This window comes from Chiloscyllium punctatum, chromosome 12 (assembly GCF_047496795.1).
Source record: "Chiloscyllium punctatum isolate Juve2018m chromosome 12, sChiPun1.3, whole genome shotgun sequence".
In the NCBI taxonomy this organism is placed as follows: domain Eukaryota; kingdom Metazoa; phylum Chordata; class Chondrichthyes; order Orectolobiformes; family Hemiscylliidae; genus Chiloscyllium; species Chiloscyllium punctatum.
The window spans coordinates 19,990,298-20,010,168 of NC_092750.1; the positions used below are offsets into that span (position 1 = coordinate 19,990,298).

Genomic DNA, 19,871 nt, shown 5'->3' on the forward strand with positions numbered 1-19,871 from the left:
TTCTCAATTTCCCGCTGACTATTAGGGGATCTATAATACAATCCCAATAAGGTGATCAGCCCTTTCCTATTTCTCAGTTCCACCCAAATAACTTCCCTGGATATATTTCCAGGAATATCCTCCCTCAGCACAGCTGTAATGCTATCCCTTATCAAAAACGCCACTCCCCCTCCTCTCTTGCCACCCTTTCTATCCTTCCTGTAGCATTTCTATCCTGGAACATTAAGCTGCCAGTCCTGTCCATCACTGAGCCACATTTCTGTAATTACTATGATATCCCAGTCCCATGTTCCTAACCATACCCCAAGTTCATCTGCTTTCCCTGTTAGGACTCCTGCATTGAAATAAATGCAGTTTAACTCATCAGTCCTACCTTGTTCTCTGCTTTGTCCCTGCCTGCCCTGAATGTTTGACTCGCTTCTTTTCTTAACTGTACCAGTTTCAGATTGATCTTTTTCCTCACTATCTCCCTGGGTCCCCTCCCCCCCACCCTTACTAGTTTAATGCCTCCCGAGCAGCTCTAGTGAATTTCCCTGCCAATATATTAGTCCCCTTCCAACTCATGTGCAATCTGTCCTTCTTGTACAGGTCACTTCTACACCAAAAGAGATTCCAAATGATGCAAAAATGCGAATCCCCTTCCCATACACCAGCTCCTCAGCCATGCATTCATCTGCTTTATCCTCTTATTTCTACCTTTACTAGCTCATGGCACCGGTAGTAATCTAGACATTACTACTCTCAAGGACCTCCTTTTTAAATTCCTGCCACCTCTCTATATTCTTCCTTCAGAATCTCATCCTTCTCCCTTCCTATGTTGTTGGTTGCAATGTCTACAATGACCTGGCCCCTCTCCCCTTTGAGAACATTCTGCACCCTCTCTGAGATATCCTTGATCCTGGCACCAGGGAGGCAGTACACCATTCTGATTTTTCGCTCCTGACCACAGAAACGTCTGTCTGCGCCTCAGACTATACAGTCCCCTAAAATATCAATCCTCTTGGAACCTGACGTACCCCTCATTGCATTCGAGCCAATTTAGATATCAAAAACTTGGTTGCTCGTGCTAAATTTCCCTAAGAATCCATTACCCTCTACATTTTCCAAAACATCATACTTGTTTGAAATGGAGATAGCCACAGAAGAGTCCTGCACTACCTGCCTACCTCTCTTACCTTTCTTGGAGTTAACCCATCTATGTGACTGTATCCGCGACTTTTCTCTCTTCCTATAACTGCCATCCATCACATACCCTTACTCTTGTAAATTCCTCATTGCCTCTAACTGTCGCTCCAACCGATCCATTCGATCTGATAGAATTTGCAACTAACAGCATTAATTGCAGATATATTCCTCTGTAATATGTAAACTCTCCCTAAACTCTCACATCTGACAAGAAAAGCACTCCACGGAGGGCCATTTTTGCTTTTTCCAACCTGCAGCCCCAGAAAATAGCACTGCCTTATTCCTCTACAAAACACTGCTCTAGGCTAACAATACTTACAGCTTACATTCTTGACTTTAATAAAGAGACACATTTCAATAAAATATATAATCAAGAAAGAACACCCTCTACTCACTACTGCAGACTTACGGCAAGGCCACACTTAAACTATTCACGTATCCGTTTCTGTGCTGTGACCTCTCCCAAAAAGGTTCCTCCAAAATCAGTTCTGAATTTCACTCTTTGTCATTTTCCTAGCCGCACTCCAATGTCCAGCGATACATGAATTCAACAGCAAAGGCAGTAACTGCGCAGGTTCACTGCTGTGTCACTTAGCAGCGTGGGTTTCTTTCTCTCTCTCTCTCTCCTTCACTGACCATATGCTGCCCTTGTTTGCTCCTCTCCCTTTTAAACGTGCCGCTGCTTTGACTTTTTTCCCCAATGATTTTGTGCTGACCTGATAATCCTTTACTCTAATTTTCTGCCTTGTCCCCATAACTCTTGATTCCCTTAATCACTAAACGTATCAGCCTAATTCCACAGATTCACAGCACTCAGAGAAGAGATTCCTCCTCATTTGTTTTAAATGGGCATTCACTTTTTCAGAGATTTTGCTCTCTGGTCCTAAGCTCTCTCACAAGAGTAAATAATCTTTTAGCATCCACTCTGTCAAGGCCTCAAAGGATCAAATGGGTTTCAATAAGGTCACCTGTCATTCTCCTATATTCCACTGGGTACAGGCTTCACATAGTCACAGATGTGTGCAGCATGGAAACAGACCCTTTGGTCCTACTCCTCCACGCTGCCAGAATATCCTAAATCTAATCCCATTTGTCAGCATTTGATCCATACCCCCCTAAACCTTTCCTATTCATATACCCATCCAGATGCCTTATAAATGTTGTAATTGTACCAGCCTCCACCACTTTCTCTGGCAGCTCATTCCATACACACACCACCTTCTGTCTGAAAAGGTTGCCACTTAGGGCCCTTTTATATTTTTCCCCTCTCACACTCAACCTATGCCCTCTAATTCTGGACTCCCCCACCCAGAGAAAAGACCTTGTCGATTTATCCTAACCATAGAGCATAGAGAAATACAGCGCAGTACAGGCCCTTCGGCCCTCGATGTTGCCCCTCATGATTTTATGAACTTCTACAAGATCACCCCTCAGCCTCGGATGCTCCAGAGAAAATAGCCCCAGCCTATTCAGCCTCTCCATATAGCTAAACCCTCCAACCCTGGTAACATACTTGTAAATCTGAACCCTTTCAAGTTTCACAATATCCTTCCTATAGCAGGGAGACCAGAATGGCACACAGTATTTGAAAAGTGGCCTAACCAACGTCCTGTACGTCCAGATCATGACCTCCGAATCAAAGCTCTGACCAATAAAGGAAAGCATACCAAACGCTTTTTTCACTATCTTGTCTAATTGCAAATTCACTTTCAAGAAAACATGAATGGGCACTTCTAGGTCTCCTTGTTCAACAACACTCCCCAGGACCTTACCATTAAGTGTATAAGTCCTGCCCTGATTTGTGTTTCAAATATGCAGCACCTCACATTAATCTAAATTAGACTCCATCTGCTACACCTCGGCCCATTGGCTCATCTGATCAAGATCCCGTTGCACTCTTCGCTGTCCACTACACCTCCAATTTTGGTATCATCTGCAAACTTAATAACCACTCCTCCTGTGTTCACATCCAAGTCTTTCATATAAATGATAAAAGCAGTGGAACCAGCACACCGCTAGTCACAGTCCTCCGAAAAGCAACCCTCCAGCACCACCCTCTGTCTTTTACCTTTGAGCCAGTTCGGTATCCAAATGGCTAGTTCTCTCCATATTCCATGTGATCTAACCTTGCTAACCAGTCTCCCATGGGGAACCTTGCTGAATACCTTACTGAAGTCCATATATAATCAAGTCCATATACAGCGCATCAAGATAATATTTCAAGCCACCCATTCCTATCGAACAAAACTCATCTTACCCTAAGAAGCTCTTGTCTGGACGCACACTGGTGATGTTTGGATTTTCTGTGTAGCTGTAGAAGACATTGCTCAATCTCTTTGGAATATCACCATACTTGACTGTGATAGGCAGCTCATCTGTCTGGTTGCTTGGTGCAGTGAGACACTGGACTCGGTGATCCTCAATGTCAGAACTGCCCAGGGGTAAAACACAATTAAAATTCTGGCTAAAATTGTCACCTGTATCTACCTTGTGTTACAAAGAAGAAAGCTAGTTATTAATTTGTACAGGTCCCATTTTATGTGATCGCACTAAAAAGCCAACAAGCGACCTCAGAATTGCGCAGAATTTAAGTAAAATGACCAGAGCCACTGACATAGCCCTCAGTTCAGTACCGAGTCTCACAAACCAAGAAGGTCTCAAGCTCAGCGGAGCCAGAAGCAGTACTCTGTAGGGCACTGCAATTGGCCTCCACGCACTGGATTAGGGAATAGAAAACCACGGGGCTCCTACTCCTGATCAGTATCCACTGATTGTTGCTAGAAAATCCAAATGGGGGTGATCAACTGAGAATGGAAACGTGATCAGCTGTATGGCCATCAAAGGTGCAATAAACAGAGATTAGGTGTTGGCAAAACTGGCAAATCAAAAATACAGTCCCATGGATGTGGCACCAGCCTCAGTACCACTCCCAGCCTCGATGTGAAGCCTGGAGGTATCTGGAGGCTAGGTGCCGGCATGGACTGCATTGGAAAGACTGTTATTCTGAACTTTTAATTTCTTTATTTTTCCGATTTAACCCTAAAGAGATGTACAGCAATGAAACAGACCCTTCAGTCCAACATATCCATACCAACCAGATATCTCTAATTAATCTCGTCCCACTTACCAGCACTTGGCCCATATCCCTCTAAACCCTTCCTATTCATAAACCCATCCGGATGTCTTTTAAATGTGTTAATTGTACCAGCCTCTACCATTTCCTCTGGCAGCTTGTTCCATACACACACCAGCCTCTGCGTATTTTCATTCTTCAGATAGCATGAAGGTCTGAAATGCTGGACATTTTAGTTCTTCATTTGGCTAATGTTACTTTCCGAAAAATTTGTACTTAAGAATCTGTACCCAGGTAACTTTGTATCTGAACATAGTGCCGTAAGTGGCGACTTGTAAACTTTTCACTGTACTCATATGAGTACATGAGAATAAAGCTATCACAGATTTAATCCTGACGAGCAGTGACCACCAATAAAACAGGAGAGGTGGGAAGGAAAGCTCTTTCATCAACAACACAATTGTCCCCATTGATCCTGATATTCTTAGGCAAAAATCGGTGTTGCAGCACTGTACCTTCTATTCTCTGAGAATATCCCCTTGCCCCATTCCAATCTTCACTTTGGCATTATAAACCAAACTTAGTGAAGGTGTTTAAATTGGCAATTCGGCTGGATGTCTCCCTCCCAAGAAAAGGCACCCAAAGTCTCTCCTCAGTACGTCCCCTTGACAGTATGGTCAAGATCAGGAGCAGTAACGGCTTCTAACTGGCAACTTTTCACTCAACAGTATGGCACATTGAGCTAATTTAGCATTTTCCTTGTGTCAAAGTTCTGAAAGATTCCCAGCTCTTCTCAAAAATAAATACACTTACATAAGACAGGGAAGGTCACCAACGAATACCCGAACATCACTTGGTCTGCCAGTCAACAAATTGACGCCATTGAGGGTAAGATGTGTTCCTCCAGCTTTTGGGCCACGTGATGGTGAAATAGAGTTCAGCACTGGGTTCTGCAGGAATAAGTAGCAACATGGTGCAGCTTAACAACTTGTGAAATAGATCCTGACCTGGGTAAAACTGACCAAGCAATCAGCTGACTTTTCACAGCTACAACCTACAATCACAATTGTTGCAGTCTGAATTTTCCTTTCAACCAAGTGGCCCAGAGATGCTATAACACACCTCTGGAGTAGATGGGACTTGAACCTGGTTCTCCTGTGTCAGAGATAGGGATATTGCCAATGAAACACAAGAGCTCATCAACTGTTTCACATTAATGCAGGTCAACAAACATCAAATCCATCACAAGAAGCTGAAATATGTACAAGCAGCAGATTCTGATTCAGTCTGGGTTCCCTCAATCTGATCCTTACTAAGTTAAAACAAAATATGCTCAGGCAGTTTTGCATTAATTGCTCCTTCTCCGCCCAGATCTGTACCAGTTGGGCTTGTATCCATGGCTCTTCCCCAAGTTGCTGTTCTATCTGCTAGACCCGTCAGTCAAGGTTTCCTCTGAGACTGTGCATAGAGCCAGGTAAACACTGGGTGTTAGCCACAGATTCCTCAAGGCTGGTGCTTTAACCACAGGCTTCCAAGTACACAACAAACCATTAAAAAAAAACCTGCTACTCCCATTCCAAATATTCTCCTGTTTCAGAAACGACAGGAAATTCCAGGAATCTACTTTTTTTTTTAAAAAAGAGAAAGCTGAAATTAAAACATGATTAAATCCACTTCATACTGACCTGATAAGTAAAGGGCTGTGCAGAGCTGCTGCTTCCTCCATTTACCACTTCAACTGTGACCTGGCCTGATACTTGCTCATTACTGGCTGCTGTGTAGCACACAATCCTACAGGAGAAAACCCAACAGCATTAGCTGCAAAACGTCACTCTGCTGAACACCAACCAAGTCTAATGTACACAACCGAAAAGTACTTTTAACTGCATAATCGCATTATATTATTCAACTATCACCATCACAGTTTCAGTGATTTCACAGTTAACGACTTGTGAAATAGATCCAGATCTGGGTGAAACTGACCAAGCAATCAGCTGACTTTTCACAGCTACAAAAGTCTGCGAAAGCGGTGACTTCTGTGGCTGAGTATTTGGAGTCAAAAAACCTTCCTTCCAAATGAAGGTACTAATGCATTAATACTCTGAAATCTGGCACTACTGCACTGTCTACAACATAACCACAATGCAGGATTGGGCCGTTCAGCTACTCAAACTTGCTAGGAGAAAGTGAGGACTGCAGATGCTGGAGATCAGAGTCGAGAGTGTGGTGCAGGAAAAGCACAGCAGGTCTGGCAGCACCGAGGAGCAGGAATATCAATGTTTCGGGCATAAGCCCTTCATCAGGAAAGGCTTCCTGATGAACGGCTTATGTCCGGAGCATCGATTCTCCTGCTCCAATTTTTAAGGTGAAAGGAGAAAGATTTAAAAGGGATTTGAGGGGCAGTTATTTCATTCACAGGGTGGTATGTCTGTGGAATGAACCACCAGAGGAAGTGGTAGATGCAGGTACAGTTATAAATTTAAAAGACATTTGGACAGGTACATGAATGGGAAAGGATATGGACTAAGTGCAGTTATTGTTTAGTTTGGGAAGCTTGGTTGGCAAGGACAAGTTGGACCAAAGGGTCTGTTCCTGTGCTGTATGACTCTACAGCTCTATGAATCAAAAAAATAACACTGAACAGGGCAAGTCTTTTCTGCTGCCTCTTCAATTTGATAATATCCTTCCAAGCGCACTTCCAAACAACAAATGCATTAGTCCAATTCCTTTCCACGTTTCTTCTCTTTAAAGCACTTCCCCAACTACATTTGGATATGCAAGGTTTGTGAAGGTTTGTAGCTCAGGTTGAGGTTTAGGGTGTAGGTTTGCTCACTGAGCTGTAGGTTTGATATCCAGACATTTCATTACCTGGCTAGATAACCTCATCAGTGGCAACCTCCAAGTGAAGCGAAGCTGTTGTCTCCTGCTTTCTATTTATATGTTTGTCCTGGATGGGGTTCCTGGGGTTTGTGGTGATGTCATTTCCTGTTCGTTTTCTGAGGGGTTGATAGATAGTATCTGGATCTATGTGTTTGTTTATGGCGTTGTGGTTGGAGTGCCAAGCCTCTAGGAATTCCCTGGCATGTCTTTGCTTAGCCTGTCCCAAGATAGATGTGTTGTCCCATTTGGATATTTACTCTGAGATTTGTAATGACCAATTTATCACACAGTGCATTCCAAACCCTAACCACTCACTTGGTAAACAATCTTTTCCACACGGTGCAGCTGGCTAATTTGGTAATCACCATTCCTGTGCCCATTTTGACATTGTTTCCAATGGCTGAAGGGTCAATGTACTCTTCCTAAATGCTTTGCAACTTTAAACATAAATATCAAATTTGCTCTTAATCTTTTCTTCTCAAACAACCGTTCAAAGCTTTGCAGCATTTTGGATGGCACTCTGGGGACCACATTCAGGCAAACAAACCACCTTTCTTAGAAAGGCACAGCACAGAGGCACTGGAGGGTAAGTATTATGGGCTCTAAAACCTTCGACAAAATCTACATGCTCAAATCTTTTCCACATTTCTACACCCATTAGGTCACGTTCTGAGCCAGGAATGTTTAAATTCTGGTGTTACTCTGGGCTATGTCCAGAGCAATGCCATTTCAGTGGAAGGGGATTTGTATGGCACTTCAATAGCAGAGTGGAAGGTCTAGGATGCACCACAGCCTCCAGCGAATGGCATGAATCCAAGACAAGATTCTGTGCATTGATAGGAGGGTAACATGGCTGAATAGTTAGTTGCAAGAGATTCTTATGAAGTGGGAAGTCTGTGGAATTGTGCCAGAGCTCACTGTTCATGCGTGTAATGGCGGCTGGCAATCTTTAAGTGACTGACCTAGTGGAGACCTCGTACTTCAGAGGATCTGCACGACACGGGATCCCAGCCACCGTCACCATGTTCTGGATGTCCTCGAATCGCTGGCCTAGGTTTGAGCCCGTGATGGTGACCATGGTCCCACCTTCCTGCAGCCCTGATGTTGGGTCAATCTGGGAATGAGAATAATCCATGTTAACAGCTGCAAGTGTAACAGCACTGGGGAACGCAGTAGGAATGGTGAATAATCTTTCAAATGGGGGAAGACACCAAAAACAGATGCAAAGTGTAGGTTTTTCAGAATTCAATTTTGCAAAAATGGGGATAAAACGAATGATAGGTTTGTGTTTTATTTTCTCTTCACCTTTTGCCAAGTTTAGAAAAAGTCTGCTTATTCATCCAAAAGAACATTACTAATTTGATCCTGAACAACAAGTTTCACCGTGACATTCAATTGTTTAAAGAAATCAGCTTTGAGCTGATCATGCAGCAGATATTTGGTAGCAGAGAGGTAATGTTACTGGATTGGTAGTCAAGAAATGTGCAGTAATGCTTCAGAGATAGGAGTTCAGATCCCACTGTGGCAGCCAAGGGAATACAAATTCACTTAAATCGATAAATCTGGAATAAAATGGTGGGATTATTAATGATAACCGCAAAAATACCACATTGTGATACACTGAATAAATCTGCTTTACCAGCACTGTAGTTGAGTCCGAAGTGTACAACTGTTTTTAAAAAACCTAAAGGCCTCCCCGATTGTTGACTTAGGCAGTTTCTGCTAGCCATTTCAGCACCACTGCCTTTACAACCCCTCTTGAAATAAAAAACAAAGACAAAATAACCTTGTTAAAAGGGTTAGCATTGTCACAGGTGGAATCCAATTTTCACCCATGCAGGATTTGGGACTTGAGGTACAGCACTGCCATCAGTCTGCTACTGAAACACTACTACCTTCCCTTCCAACAGGGTGATGTGCTGTGAGCAGCGTGGGCCTCATCGGCCATGCACTGCTCAACTGAATCAAAAGGTACACCATCTAGTTTTGGGTACTTTTCTGTTGCCCTGGTTTTTTTTTTTTAAAACCTGCATGGTAACTCACCGAGTGAATGAAGGGGGCTGGACAGGTCTGTTCCACTCCATCCACACAGGACTTTTCGTACACACAGCTGGGCTTCCCTCCCCCACACCACACACAAGTGTACTTAGTTTCTGCTGTCTGACAGCGGCTGCAGTCTGTTCGATCCACAGAACAGTTATACAGGGTAACTGTACAGAAGCAACGAGAGAGCATTAATAATTTTCTCACAGATCTTTTCCAAGACTCAGAGAGCTCCAACTTGGACCCATTTCTAGGTCTTACAGTACAGCTACGACTACATTTCAAAAATACACAACAGAACTTTCTAGGACATCAGCGCATTGTGACAGATACTGCTTAAATACAAGTTATTTCATTCAAAATGGAAAGAAAAGTGAAATTTCTGACTGTGCACAGATTAGTCATGGGCCCCACGGATCTACAGGTTTGGGGGAATATAAACAAAGTTAGCAAATTCCACTCAATTTAGCATGGCTGTTTTAACTTAACCAAATTTAACCACAGTCAGTCATACAGCATAGAAACAGGCCCTTCGGCCCTCTACATCTATGCCAACCAACCAACAAACAACACTCATCCTCTTTACCTGCACTTGGTCCACAGCCTGTTATGCCCTAGCATTTAAATGCTTCTCCAGGCGCTCGTTACATGTTGCAAGAGTACCTGTCTCCTTCACCTTATCAGGCAGCATGTTCTATATTTCTACCATCCTCTTGGTGAAAAACTATTTTCTAAAATTCCCTTTAAATCACTCACTCATGTGCCCTCTTAGTCACGGTCATACAGCACCGAAACAGACCCGTGCTGACCAGGTTTGACCACTTGCCTGCATTTGGCCCATATCCCTCTAAGCCTTTCCCTGTTCATGTACCTGTCCAAATGTCTTTTAAATGTTATAACTGTATCCGCATCTACCACTTTCTCTAGCAGTTCATTCCACATACAAACCATCCTGTGTGAGAAAAAGTTGCCCTCTGGTCTCTTTTACATTTTTCTCCTCTCATCTTAAAAACATAGTCCCTAGTGTTGAAATCTAGGGAAAAGACTTTTGCTATTCACCTTCTCTATGCCCCTCATGAGTTTATATACCTCCCCTCAACCTTCTATGCTCCAGTGAAAAAAGTCCCAGCCTGCCCTTACACTCAATACTCTAAAAGCAGCCTCACCACTTCCTGTACAACCTTGACCTAACATCCTAACTCCTATCTTCAATAGCTTGAGCCATGAAGGCAAACATGCTGAATGCCTTCTTAACCACCCTGTCTACCTGTGATATAACTTTCAAAGAACTGTGTGCATGATCCCCTTGATCTCTCTGTTCTACAACACTACCCAGTGCCCTACTATTAACTGGATAAATCTTGCCCCTGTTTTAGCAAAATGCGACACCTCACATTAATCCAAATTAAACCGCATCTGCTGCTCCTCAGCTCAATTGATCACGAGTCCTTTGTAATCGTAGATAACCTTCACTGTTGACTATGCCATCAATTTTGGTGTTGTCTGCACAATTACTTACCATGCCTTCTAAGTTCTCATCCTTTATATAAAAGGCAAACAAAAGTGGACCCAACACCAATAGCTCTTCTCTCTCTTGTCCCTGCCTCTTGAAATTTTGTACACCTCAAATAGATTCCACCCCCAACCCCCCCCCTCCCCACCTTGGCCTTCTCTGCTCCAAGGAAAACAAACCCACTCTATTCAGTGTCTCCTCACAACTGGGACTTCTCATCCCAGGCAACATCCAGGTGAATTTCTTCTGCACCTTCTCATGCATCCTTCAAATAGTATGATGATCAGAAACAGCACACAGAAACTCATCTGTAGCTTAAACAATGTTTTATAAAGTTGTAACAAGACTTCCTTGCCCCTATATTCTACGCTCTGGCTAATGAAGGCAAGCTTTATGTTTGCCTTCTTCACCACCCTATCCACATATGCTGACACCTCAGGGACGTGTACACCAAGGTCCCTTTGTTTCCTTATCCTGCCTCGAGGAATATGCCAGTCCGGAATTCTCACATACTACTTTTGAAAGACTCCCACTTTCAAACGTAGGCTTCCAGTCTACGTTTGCCGAACCCTGTCTAATGATACAGAACCCCAATTTAGATCCTTAGTTTTTGCACTACCCTTACCCCTTCCCACAATGGCTTTGAAACTTTAGAGTTATGGTCATTACCTCCAGAATGCTTACCCACTGAAACCTCACTACCTAGGATTAGGACCAGCACTGCCCCATTCTTAGGTGCAATATCTATGTACTGGCACAAAAAACTCTCTTGGACGCACCTTAAAAACTCCACCCCATTTAGAAAAATACCATATTGTACCGTATGTGACTGCTTTGCTTTGCATAATAGCGGTAAAGTGTAGCTGTGGGGTGAGGAGGAGAGTTTAAACTAGGAAATGGAACCTTTGTAAAGATGAAATGGTAATATATCAGACATGTGCACGTGCAAACAAAAGAACCAGAATAAGATAAAAACAGAAATCGCTGAAGAAACTCAGCGGGTCTGGCAGCAACTGTGGAGAGAAACAGAGTTCATGTTTCAGGTCCAGCGACCTTTCTTCAGGGGTAAGGTAGCGAGGGAAAGTTGAAATTCTGATAACGGAGGTAGGGAGGAGAGGATGGAGTTACAGAATAGACGGCGTCAGAGCCCAGAGGGAGGGAAAGAAAGTCACACACACAAAGAGGTGGTTGAATCTAAGCCAGTGAAAATGATAATTGGGACAGCAAGCAGGTGTAAACGGGTTGCTTGCCGGTGCTGAAAGCAGCCCATGTTGTGAGAGGGCCTGGAGTATGGGGCTGGGTAAAGGACAGGAAAGATGCTCAGGGCCTCTAATTACTGAACTTGATACTGAGTCTTGAAGGCTGTGGGATCCCCAAGCGGAAACTGAGATGCTGATCTTGCAGAGCAAACAAGTTCAAAAGGGTAAAAAATAAATTAACTCAAGATGGCATCATCATATTTCCTATGTCCATAATAAATGAGCAAATTATTTTTAAAAAATACTGATTTCTCCCCGAAATGGTGTGGACAAACATGTATAACAATTATGTACATCGGGCACATTTTACAATCAAGACCCTGACACCATACCAAATTAGCTAGTAATGCTCACATCCGAGAATGGATTTAAAAATGTCCTCATGAGAGAAAATAAAGGGATAGGAGGGTTGCAGGGGCAGAAGTTGCTAATGGATTTTGATTTCTGTTGTTCTGAAGGATAATATGTTCAGGTCAAGTGAGCTACTTTTGATGCCATAAGTGCATTCCTGGTGTAAACTTCGCATGTGAAAATTACATTGCTGTTGCCTTAATTATTGCAGTAAATATTCAAAGTCATTTGCATCAACATCGTAGCAAACTGCAACACACGCGCATAAACCATCACAGCACAAGGACCATCAACGTAGCTCATCAGTATCAGTCAACCATGCTAATAACAGTGATAAATGTCAGAAACATAAACGATGAACATTACACTGTGTACAAAGATGTTGGCATACTGGCAGTGTCAAACGAGAAGCTGTTGAGGAAATAGTTCCATTTTCTTTCTTTTTTTCAGGAAAGGCATGAAAATACTTACTATGCAAATTATGTCCACTGTCCACTCTGTAATTGGGCCGCCGTTGGACATACACTGTTGCATTATACTCTTGCTGTAATGTGGCATAGGTAAACTGTAGTGACAAAAATAGGAGGTTGACAAACCAAAGATGAGAAGTATCTAATCCTGAATCTAATTTAAAAGTCAAATCTGCTTCCTTTTGCTTGCGTATGTGTGTGGCTCACGGTTGGACTCAAGAGATGTAAAATGGAAAAGACTTTTGCTCCAAGTGTCCAGACAATATAAGTGTGAGCTCTGTGCTCCTGGCTTGTAGCTTGGGCCTACAGGGAGAACACAGTCTACAATGTAGATGCCCTTGCTCCACTGCTCTTTCCCCTTCAAGGGCACAAAGGAATAAATGCGCTTTGTTGTCTTGATTGTATGTTCCCTTATTTACCGTTAAAATTGAATTTAATCCAATTTTCTTTCAATAGCTTGTCAGAGTTGGTCACGTCTGCTATTGAAAGCAATTGCTTCCTGAGTTAACAATGTGAATTAGTGAACTTCTGAATTATACTTTAAATTACAGCAGGGTCCTCCCCACTCTGGGTAACCATGTACACCAATGCCTTGCACAGACTGACACTGTCTCACCCACCCTCCTCCATCACCACCATAGGGGATTCTACCTGGACAAGCAACATTTACTAGTGTTTACCAAGACTGTGCTGATGGGTAGAAGTGGTTCATCTAGTTTAAGTCTAACAAAGCCTCTCCATCGTTGTCATGGTGATCCTTAAACATTCTTTCTGGAAGGTTTGGTTTGAAGAGTGCGAGTTAGATGTGTTCGAGTGGAAGGTTTACTCCATATCAGAAAATTGGACCCTGTTCCTATGGAAACATGCCTGTGGTTTAAGAAGACACTTCAACAGTGGCGGTGGGTCTGAAAGCTCATTTGGCCAACCAACTCTCCCGTGACCATCTCCCGGGGCTCTGCAACCATCTCTTGCTCCTTACCTGGTGCACCTGACAAGTAATCGAGTAAAACGTGGGATCATTAATGTCCCCTTCAACAATTGCCTCCACCACCACTGTCTGATTCTCGATAACAAAGACACATTCATAATCCCCTTCAGGGTCCTGCCAAGGGAGCAGAAATACAAGAGGTTAAGGAGGCACTGCCTAGCTGAATCAGAAATGTGAGCAATCTTATTAGACCAAACAAGGAGTACACTTATAACAGTTGCAGAAGTCTAACAGTAAGGACTCCTCTGTGTGAACTGCATCAAAATGAGAAACACATCTCGTGTTTACAGTTTAGCTGTACATGGCAGACTGAGGAATTCCTCGCACCCCCTTCTGCATTTCTATTTTAAACCAGAAGGATCCACAGCATTGCACAAAGTTACCTCACAAATAAACCAAAGACTCTTTCATAAAGGTCCTTTCAATTCAGATTCCAGAATCCAGGAGCCAAGTCCTGGTGTATAAGCTTTTAAATCCTTTCGCATGTTCTGGTGGCAGACTCAATGACCCAAGTTTCAACTGGGGATTAAAGGATTTAAAAACAGGGAAAGGAAGGAGCCAGCGACTATATGCAAGGCTCCCAGAATGAGATTCCAGAGACAATCAATGTTAAAGGCCCCTCACTCTCAGAGTATACAATACCCTTATTCGTCATATGTATACAGATGGACTGGTACACAGACATCAGCTTCCAGGTTATATTCCCAGTTTACTAAAAGTGCACAGATTGCACACTCCCAAGGTATAGTCCATATGTACTGGTGGCTTTGGTCTGGGTGTGATATTTTATTCTACTGCATCAGACCAACAATGTCACTCAGCTTTATTCTGACTACATCCCACTTATTTCCCCACCTCCTAATGCCCTCTCCCTTCATTTCATCATTTCAAATAGACGGAAGCAAAATGCAACCTACTTTTGTTCGTTCCAAATCTTGTAATGGTCTGATGGAAACACCAGGGAAATACCAAACATTGCCAGGTTTTGTTTTAGTCCCTGCCCCTCTGCAGTTTCCAACAACAAACCGCAAACATCGCTGTGTCATGTCAAATTGTTTCGTTGCACAGATTGAAACAATTTTGCGAAGCAGAATTCTTTTAAAAAAAAAGCTAATGGAGCATTGTATCCTGAAAGTTTTCATTCCAAAAAGTAAGCTACACCATTCCGTTATAGTCACACAGCATGGAAATGTACCCTTTGGTCCAACCAGTCCATGCCAACCAAGTTTTCCAAACTAAACTAGTCCCACCTGCCTGCACGTCCCTCTAAAGCTTTCCGAATCATGAACTTATCAAAAGGTACGTTAAACATTCTAACTATACCTGCATCCACCACTTCCTCTGGAAGTTCATTTCCCTCGTGTACTTTTTAAGTAATCTTTCTCCTCTCACTGTAAAACTATGTCCCCCTAGTTTTGAAGTCCCTACCCTAGGGAAAAGACCCTTGCCATTCACCTTACCTATGCCTCACCCTCATGATTTTATAAACCTCTATGATGTCACCCCTCAACCTCCTACGGTCCAGAGGAAAGAGTCCCAACCTTTCCAGTCTATTTTTATATTTAACCCTTCATTCCTGGTAACATCATGGTAAATCTTTTCTGAACCCTCTCCAGTTTAATATCCTTCCCATAACAGGACAACCAGAACTGCATACAGCACTCCAAAAGAGGCATCACCAAAAGAGGCCTCACTAATGTCCTCAACATGACATCACAAGTCCTTTCCTCAAAGGTTTGAGCAGTGAAAGCAAGTGTGTTAAAGAGTTTCTTAACCACCCTGTCTACGTGTGACACAACTTTCAAAGAATTATGTACCTCAACCCTAAGTTCTCTACTAAATTCGCCTCACAAAGATGACAAGTGAATACTATGTTACAATGCAGAGTCCCGAACCCCTCTGTTAATTAAAACCAAGCATCCAGAAAAGCTCGCCTCATCTCGTAATCTGTTAAAAGTGTAAGGGAGTGAAACAGAACTCCCAATTTCCATTATTTAAAGAAAAATATTTTCCTAACAGAACATGAAACAAATCCTAGCCTCTTTTTTTCTTAACTAATTACTATCTGACCCCAACTCTATAAAAACAATACAATTATTAAACATTACATTAACTTAATCTCAACTCCACACAGTCTCTGTCTTCTCTGTCTTCAGTCTCCCATCTACTGATTTCCCTGGGTCATCTTGTTACTTCTTATTATTTTGTTTTAAACAGGAAAGGTACCTTTTGATACAGAGTGCCTTCTTATTTCTTTGAGGAGTGTGTTAGATGGGCAGTTCGCTCTCCGGCTCTACGGCAGTTGCGCTGTTGTTCGGTGGCAGTTGTTCTGACCAATTTGCAAAATGCCCTGGCTCTTTATACCCCCCAACATTGTACCCTGTCATTGGTCCGATATTGTCAATACAATAAATTCAAACTCAATTGGGTTTTAGTATCCTGGACATAATTTAAATTAATTGGTTCATTTATTGAGCAACCAAAACTCAGGTCCCCATTTAACAGCCATTTGCTGCCTGTCTCTTAGCTGTTCTGTATTTATGCAGCTGTGTGGCTGTCCTTTAAATTTACTTTAAAATTCAGAAAACACGTTCTATCTTAAAGTGAACATACGTCCTTTCGACTTTGCAACAATTGGAAACTATATTTAGTCTTACACCCTTTATCCATTCTGTCAGACGTGTCTATCAGGCAGTACAAACATATTAATGAAACTGCAATGTATATGTGAAGATGTTTTGCACTACAGTTAGCAGAGAACAGATTGTAAACAGAAACGACTGCTTTGTAATGTGCTGAAGCTTGGCTCTTTATTCTCTCACATCCGAATTCTAATAAATTCAAGGCAGTTTCATGTAAGGATGTTCGCGGGCAGAAATAACTTATCAGTTGGTACTCTTTGGTATAAGGCTGCCAATCTAAATGAATCAAATGGTATCAAGGACTCATGCTCTTGAGTTTCCAGAAACAATATGCCTCCAGGCAATCTCTCAGCCTGCAATCTTGAAACTGGTATCCCAGAACTTGGGCTGATTTCCAAACAGATACACCACTTTTACCTACATTTAATTTTACAGATTGGAATGTTCCTATGCAGCATTAAAAGTATTCTCTCGTCTCTGGGTCTGTGTTTCCCGCCCCCCCCCCCCCCCCCCCCCACCCCCACCTCTTGGAAATAGCAGATATGCTACAGGACGTGTTTGGGGGCGAGGGGAATAGTGAAGTGTTGGGCAATGCTGACGTGTCTGAACTAGGTAGGAAGACAGAGCGATGAGGGGTGGGGTGGGGAAGGGAGTTTGTAAGGGGGCTGGATCAGGAGAGGGAGTCGAAGGTTGAAATGTCAGGGTGATTGGAGAGAGCAGGGCAGGGTGAGGGGAAGAGGCATGGGTAAAGGGAGAGGGTAGGATCTAGGAGGTGGGGGCAAATGGTAGATAAGCCAGGAGCAGGGGAGGGGAAGGGAGGGAAGGGGAGAAATGCAGGAGAGTGGAAGGGAGCAGGGGAGGAGAGGAGTGCTGAGAAGGGAAGGGAGCAGGAGAGGGGAGGGCACAGGAGCGGGAAGGGGAGGGGAGGAGTGCTGGGGAGGACAAGGGAGCAGTGCTGGGGAAGGGAGGATCAGGGATCACGAATGGTGTTAGGAAAGCTGAAGGGGTCTGGGCTGGCAATAAGGAGGGGAGCTGAGGGCTGCTGGAGTATGGGGACTGGAGGTCACAGCGTGGATGTGCAAAGGGATGCAGAGTTGGATGGTGAAACCAGTGAGTGGTGCATGGGGCGGGGCTGGGTTGGGGGGCAGGGGAGAGGTAAGCTGTAATAAAAATCGTGTCACCATCAACTGAGAAATTCCGAGAGGTTGGAAAAAGCCCTTGGACATCCAAGTATACGTCTTGGAAGTGATGACATCTGAAGTAGTCTTGGCTTCACCGTTGAAGTCCCTCACTGCTCGACCTTTTCCAAAACTGTGATGCTGCTGCTGAGGGAGCAGGATCACACTTTACCTCGTGACCAAGGGAGAATGTTTCACAGAGTCAGTGGTAAGCATCTCCAACTGACCACAACATCTAGACACTGTCACACACCGTGATTCCCAGAACAGCATTTGCAGTGGCTAAGGAAGGACAATCAAGGCGAGCATGACACAGATGTTGCAAATCTCTGTTTAAGTTCCATTCCATCAGGTCACAGTTAATATTCTTTAAAGAAAGTAACAGACCCAGAAATGCAAACTCAAGCACGTAAGCCATGCATAGCAGTGGATGGGTGTCCTTGGAATGGGGAGTGGGGGGCAGGAGGGGGAAGAGAGGGGCATTGGAGAATGTCAATTGTTTCCCCTACATTTCACATTAATTGTCTTTGTAGGTGGTGCACATTCCTTTGATAATGCCTTACAATAATGTATATTAAAAAAAAATTATGATTTGGAGATGCCGGTGTTAGGCTGGGGTGTACAAAGTTAAAAACCACACAACACCAGGTTATAGTCCAACAGGTTTAATTGGAAGCACTGGCTTTCAGGGCACCGCTCCTCCACAACCCCCTGATGAAGGAGCGGCGCTGCAAAACATGGTGCTTCCAAATAAACCTGTTGGACTACAACGTGGTATTGTGTGATTTTTTAAAAAGTTTATAGATTCTTAAATGAGTGATGAAATCAATATTACCAGATACAACCTGCACCCATACAGACCTTTTATAGCACCCCAGGAAAACATGGAGAATGTGTTAGAGCAATAACCGACATAACAATACTTTCGTTGCAGACTTACATCATAACCAGTATCAATGGTGCAATGACCAATATTCAGGACCAGCAGTAACACTGGTGTACTGACCAATGCTACTGGTGCCAGTACCAAATACCATAGCATACTGGTGTTGCTCTGGTCCAATTCTACTGCTTGTTTTCTTTGAGGACCTGACTAATGGGCCACCTGCACCACCACCACCCCACAGCGTACGACCGTGCAACATGATCTCAGACAGATCGCCTGCACGTTTGCAATTGCACTAATCCTTGAGAAACAGGCTGTGCAGCAAATGCCACCTTGGCTTTCACCATTTACGCTAACCGTTGAGAGGGGAAGAAAATAATCCAAATGGGAGCAAGATATCCCACAGAAATGGTTAGACTTGCACAGAATCCAAGAGGAGAAACAGTAAGCTGTGATTTCAAGTCGCGAACTTACTTCAAAACTGAGTAATAATTACACCTAAACAAAGGGAGAGGTGAATAATAAGTACAAAGTTTCATAGCTGGAGGAGGATGTTTTGGTAACACAACGATAAAAGCTCCTTTGTAAATCAATGTTTAACATGACCCATGACCGTTACCTCTTCATTTTGAACAACGTTATAAAGCCTTTCCCATTCCAAACCAGCTCAAAGTGCCGCCCTCCCTCACCATCCTGTTCGATACGGACAGAGCAGCACTGTATATCCTGCCTTTAGTTCACATTACTGGTTGCAATCGAAGACATGCTGACCTGGAAGAAGTGCAAGTTTTGTCCCACCAGTGTTATTTTCCTCTCTGTGTTGACAGGCAGAAGGGGTGATCCTTGAATGTTATTGACACAGGGACAGTCTGCAGGACCCTTAACTATCCCTTCGTGGTTCTGTACAAAGAGCATAGAGAGAGGCTCAGCAAACAGAAACAAACACAAGGGAAACCAACACCAACCAACTGTGTAAATATTAAATCATTAACAATATTCCTAATGATAGAAACAAATCCCGTGGAACATTTTAAGTTATCATCAAATAATAAAATTTAAATGGCAAACTCAAGGTTTTGTTACAAGTTAAACTAACCAGTTTATCAGGCAAAAGCCAATATTTATTTGAAATACGATTGCAAATAATTAATGGCAGTGGAGAGAATTTGCCTTATCGATAACTTTCTGGCAATGTTTCCGTAGGGTTTAGCTTTTTGATCTGAAAGTGGGTGGTACTTCAGTTTCATAACGCTGAAGAATCGACCAAAGTACTTTGACAAACAAACCATTCTTTAGAGCAATGAGTTTGTCTGAAGCATTTTTGCTTTCCCTCCCACTCACTATAACTTGGCACATTTTCAACCCTGTACTGTTCAATACTTTTTAACAACAAAACAGTGACA

At 43.1% G+C, this 19,871-nt stretch overlaps 1 protein-coding gene across 6 annotated transcripts in view; it reads right to left on the reverse strand.

Annotated features, from left to right (window-relative positions):
- LOC140483656 (plexin-B1-like) overlaps positions 1-19,871 on the reverse strand; it is a 255,061-nt gene that overhangs the window by 52,240 nt on the left and 182,950 nt on the right. For all 6 annotated transcript variants that reach the window (XM_072582003.1, XM_072582000.1, XM_072582005.1 and 3 more), the window contains 8 exons: positions 19,240-19,368; positions 13,754-13,876; positions 12,776-12,869; positions 9,182-9,348; positions 8,101-8,252; positions 5,944-6,049; positions 5,072-5,208; positions 3,443-3,616 (listed from right to left, as the gene is read on the reverse strand). In XM_072582003.1, the coding sequence (XP_072438104.1) occupies positions 3,443-3,616; positions 5,072-5,208; positions 5,944-6,049; positions 8,101-8,252; positions 9,182-9,348; positions 12,776-12,869; positions 13,754-13,876; positions 19,240-19,368 (1,082 nt within the window). The remainder of the gene's footprint in view (positions 1-3,442; positions 3,617-5,071; positions 5,209-5,943; positions 6,050-8,100; positions 8,253-9,181; positions 9,349-12,775; positions 12,870-13,753; positions 13,877-19,239; positions 19,369-19,871) is intronic.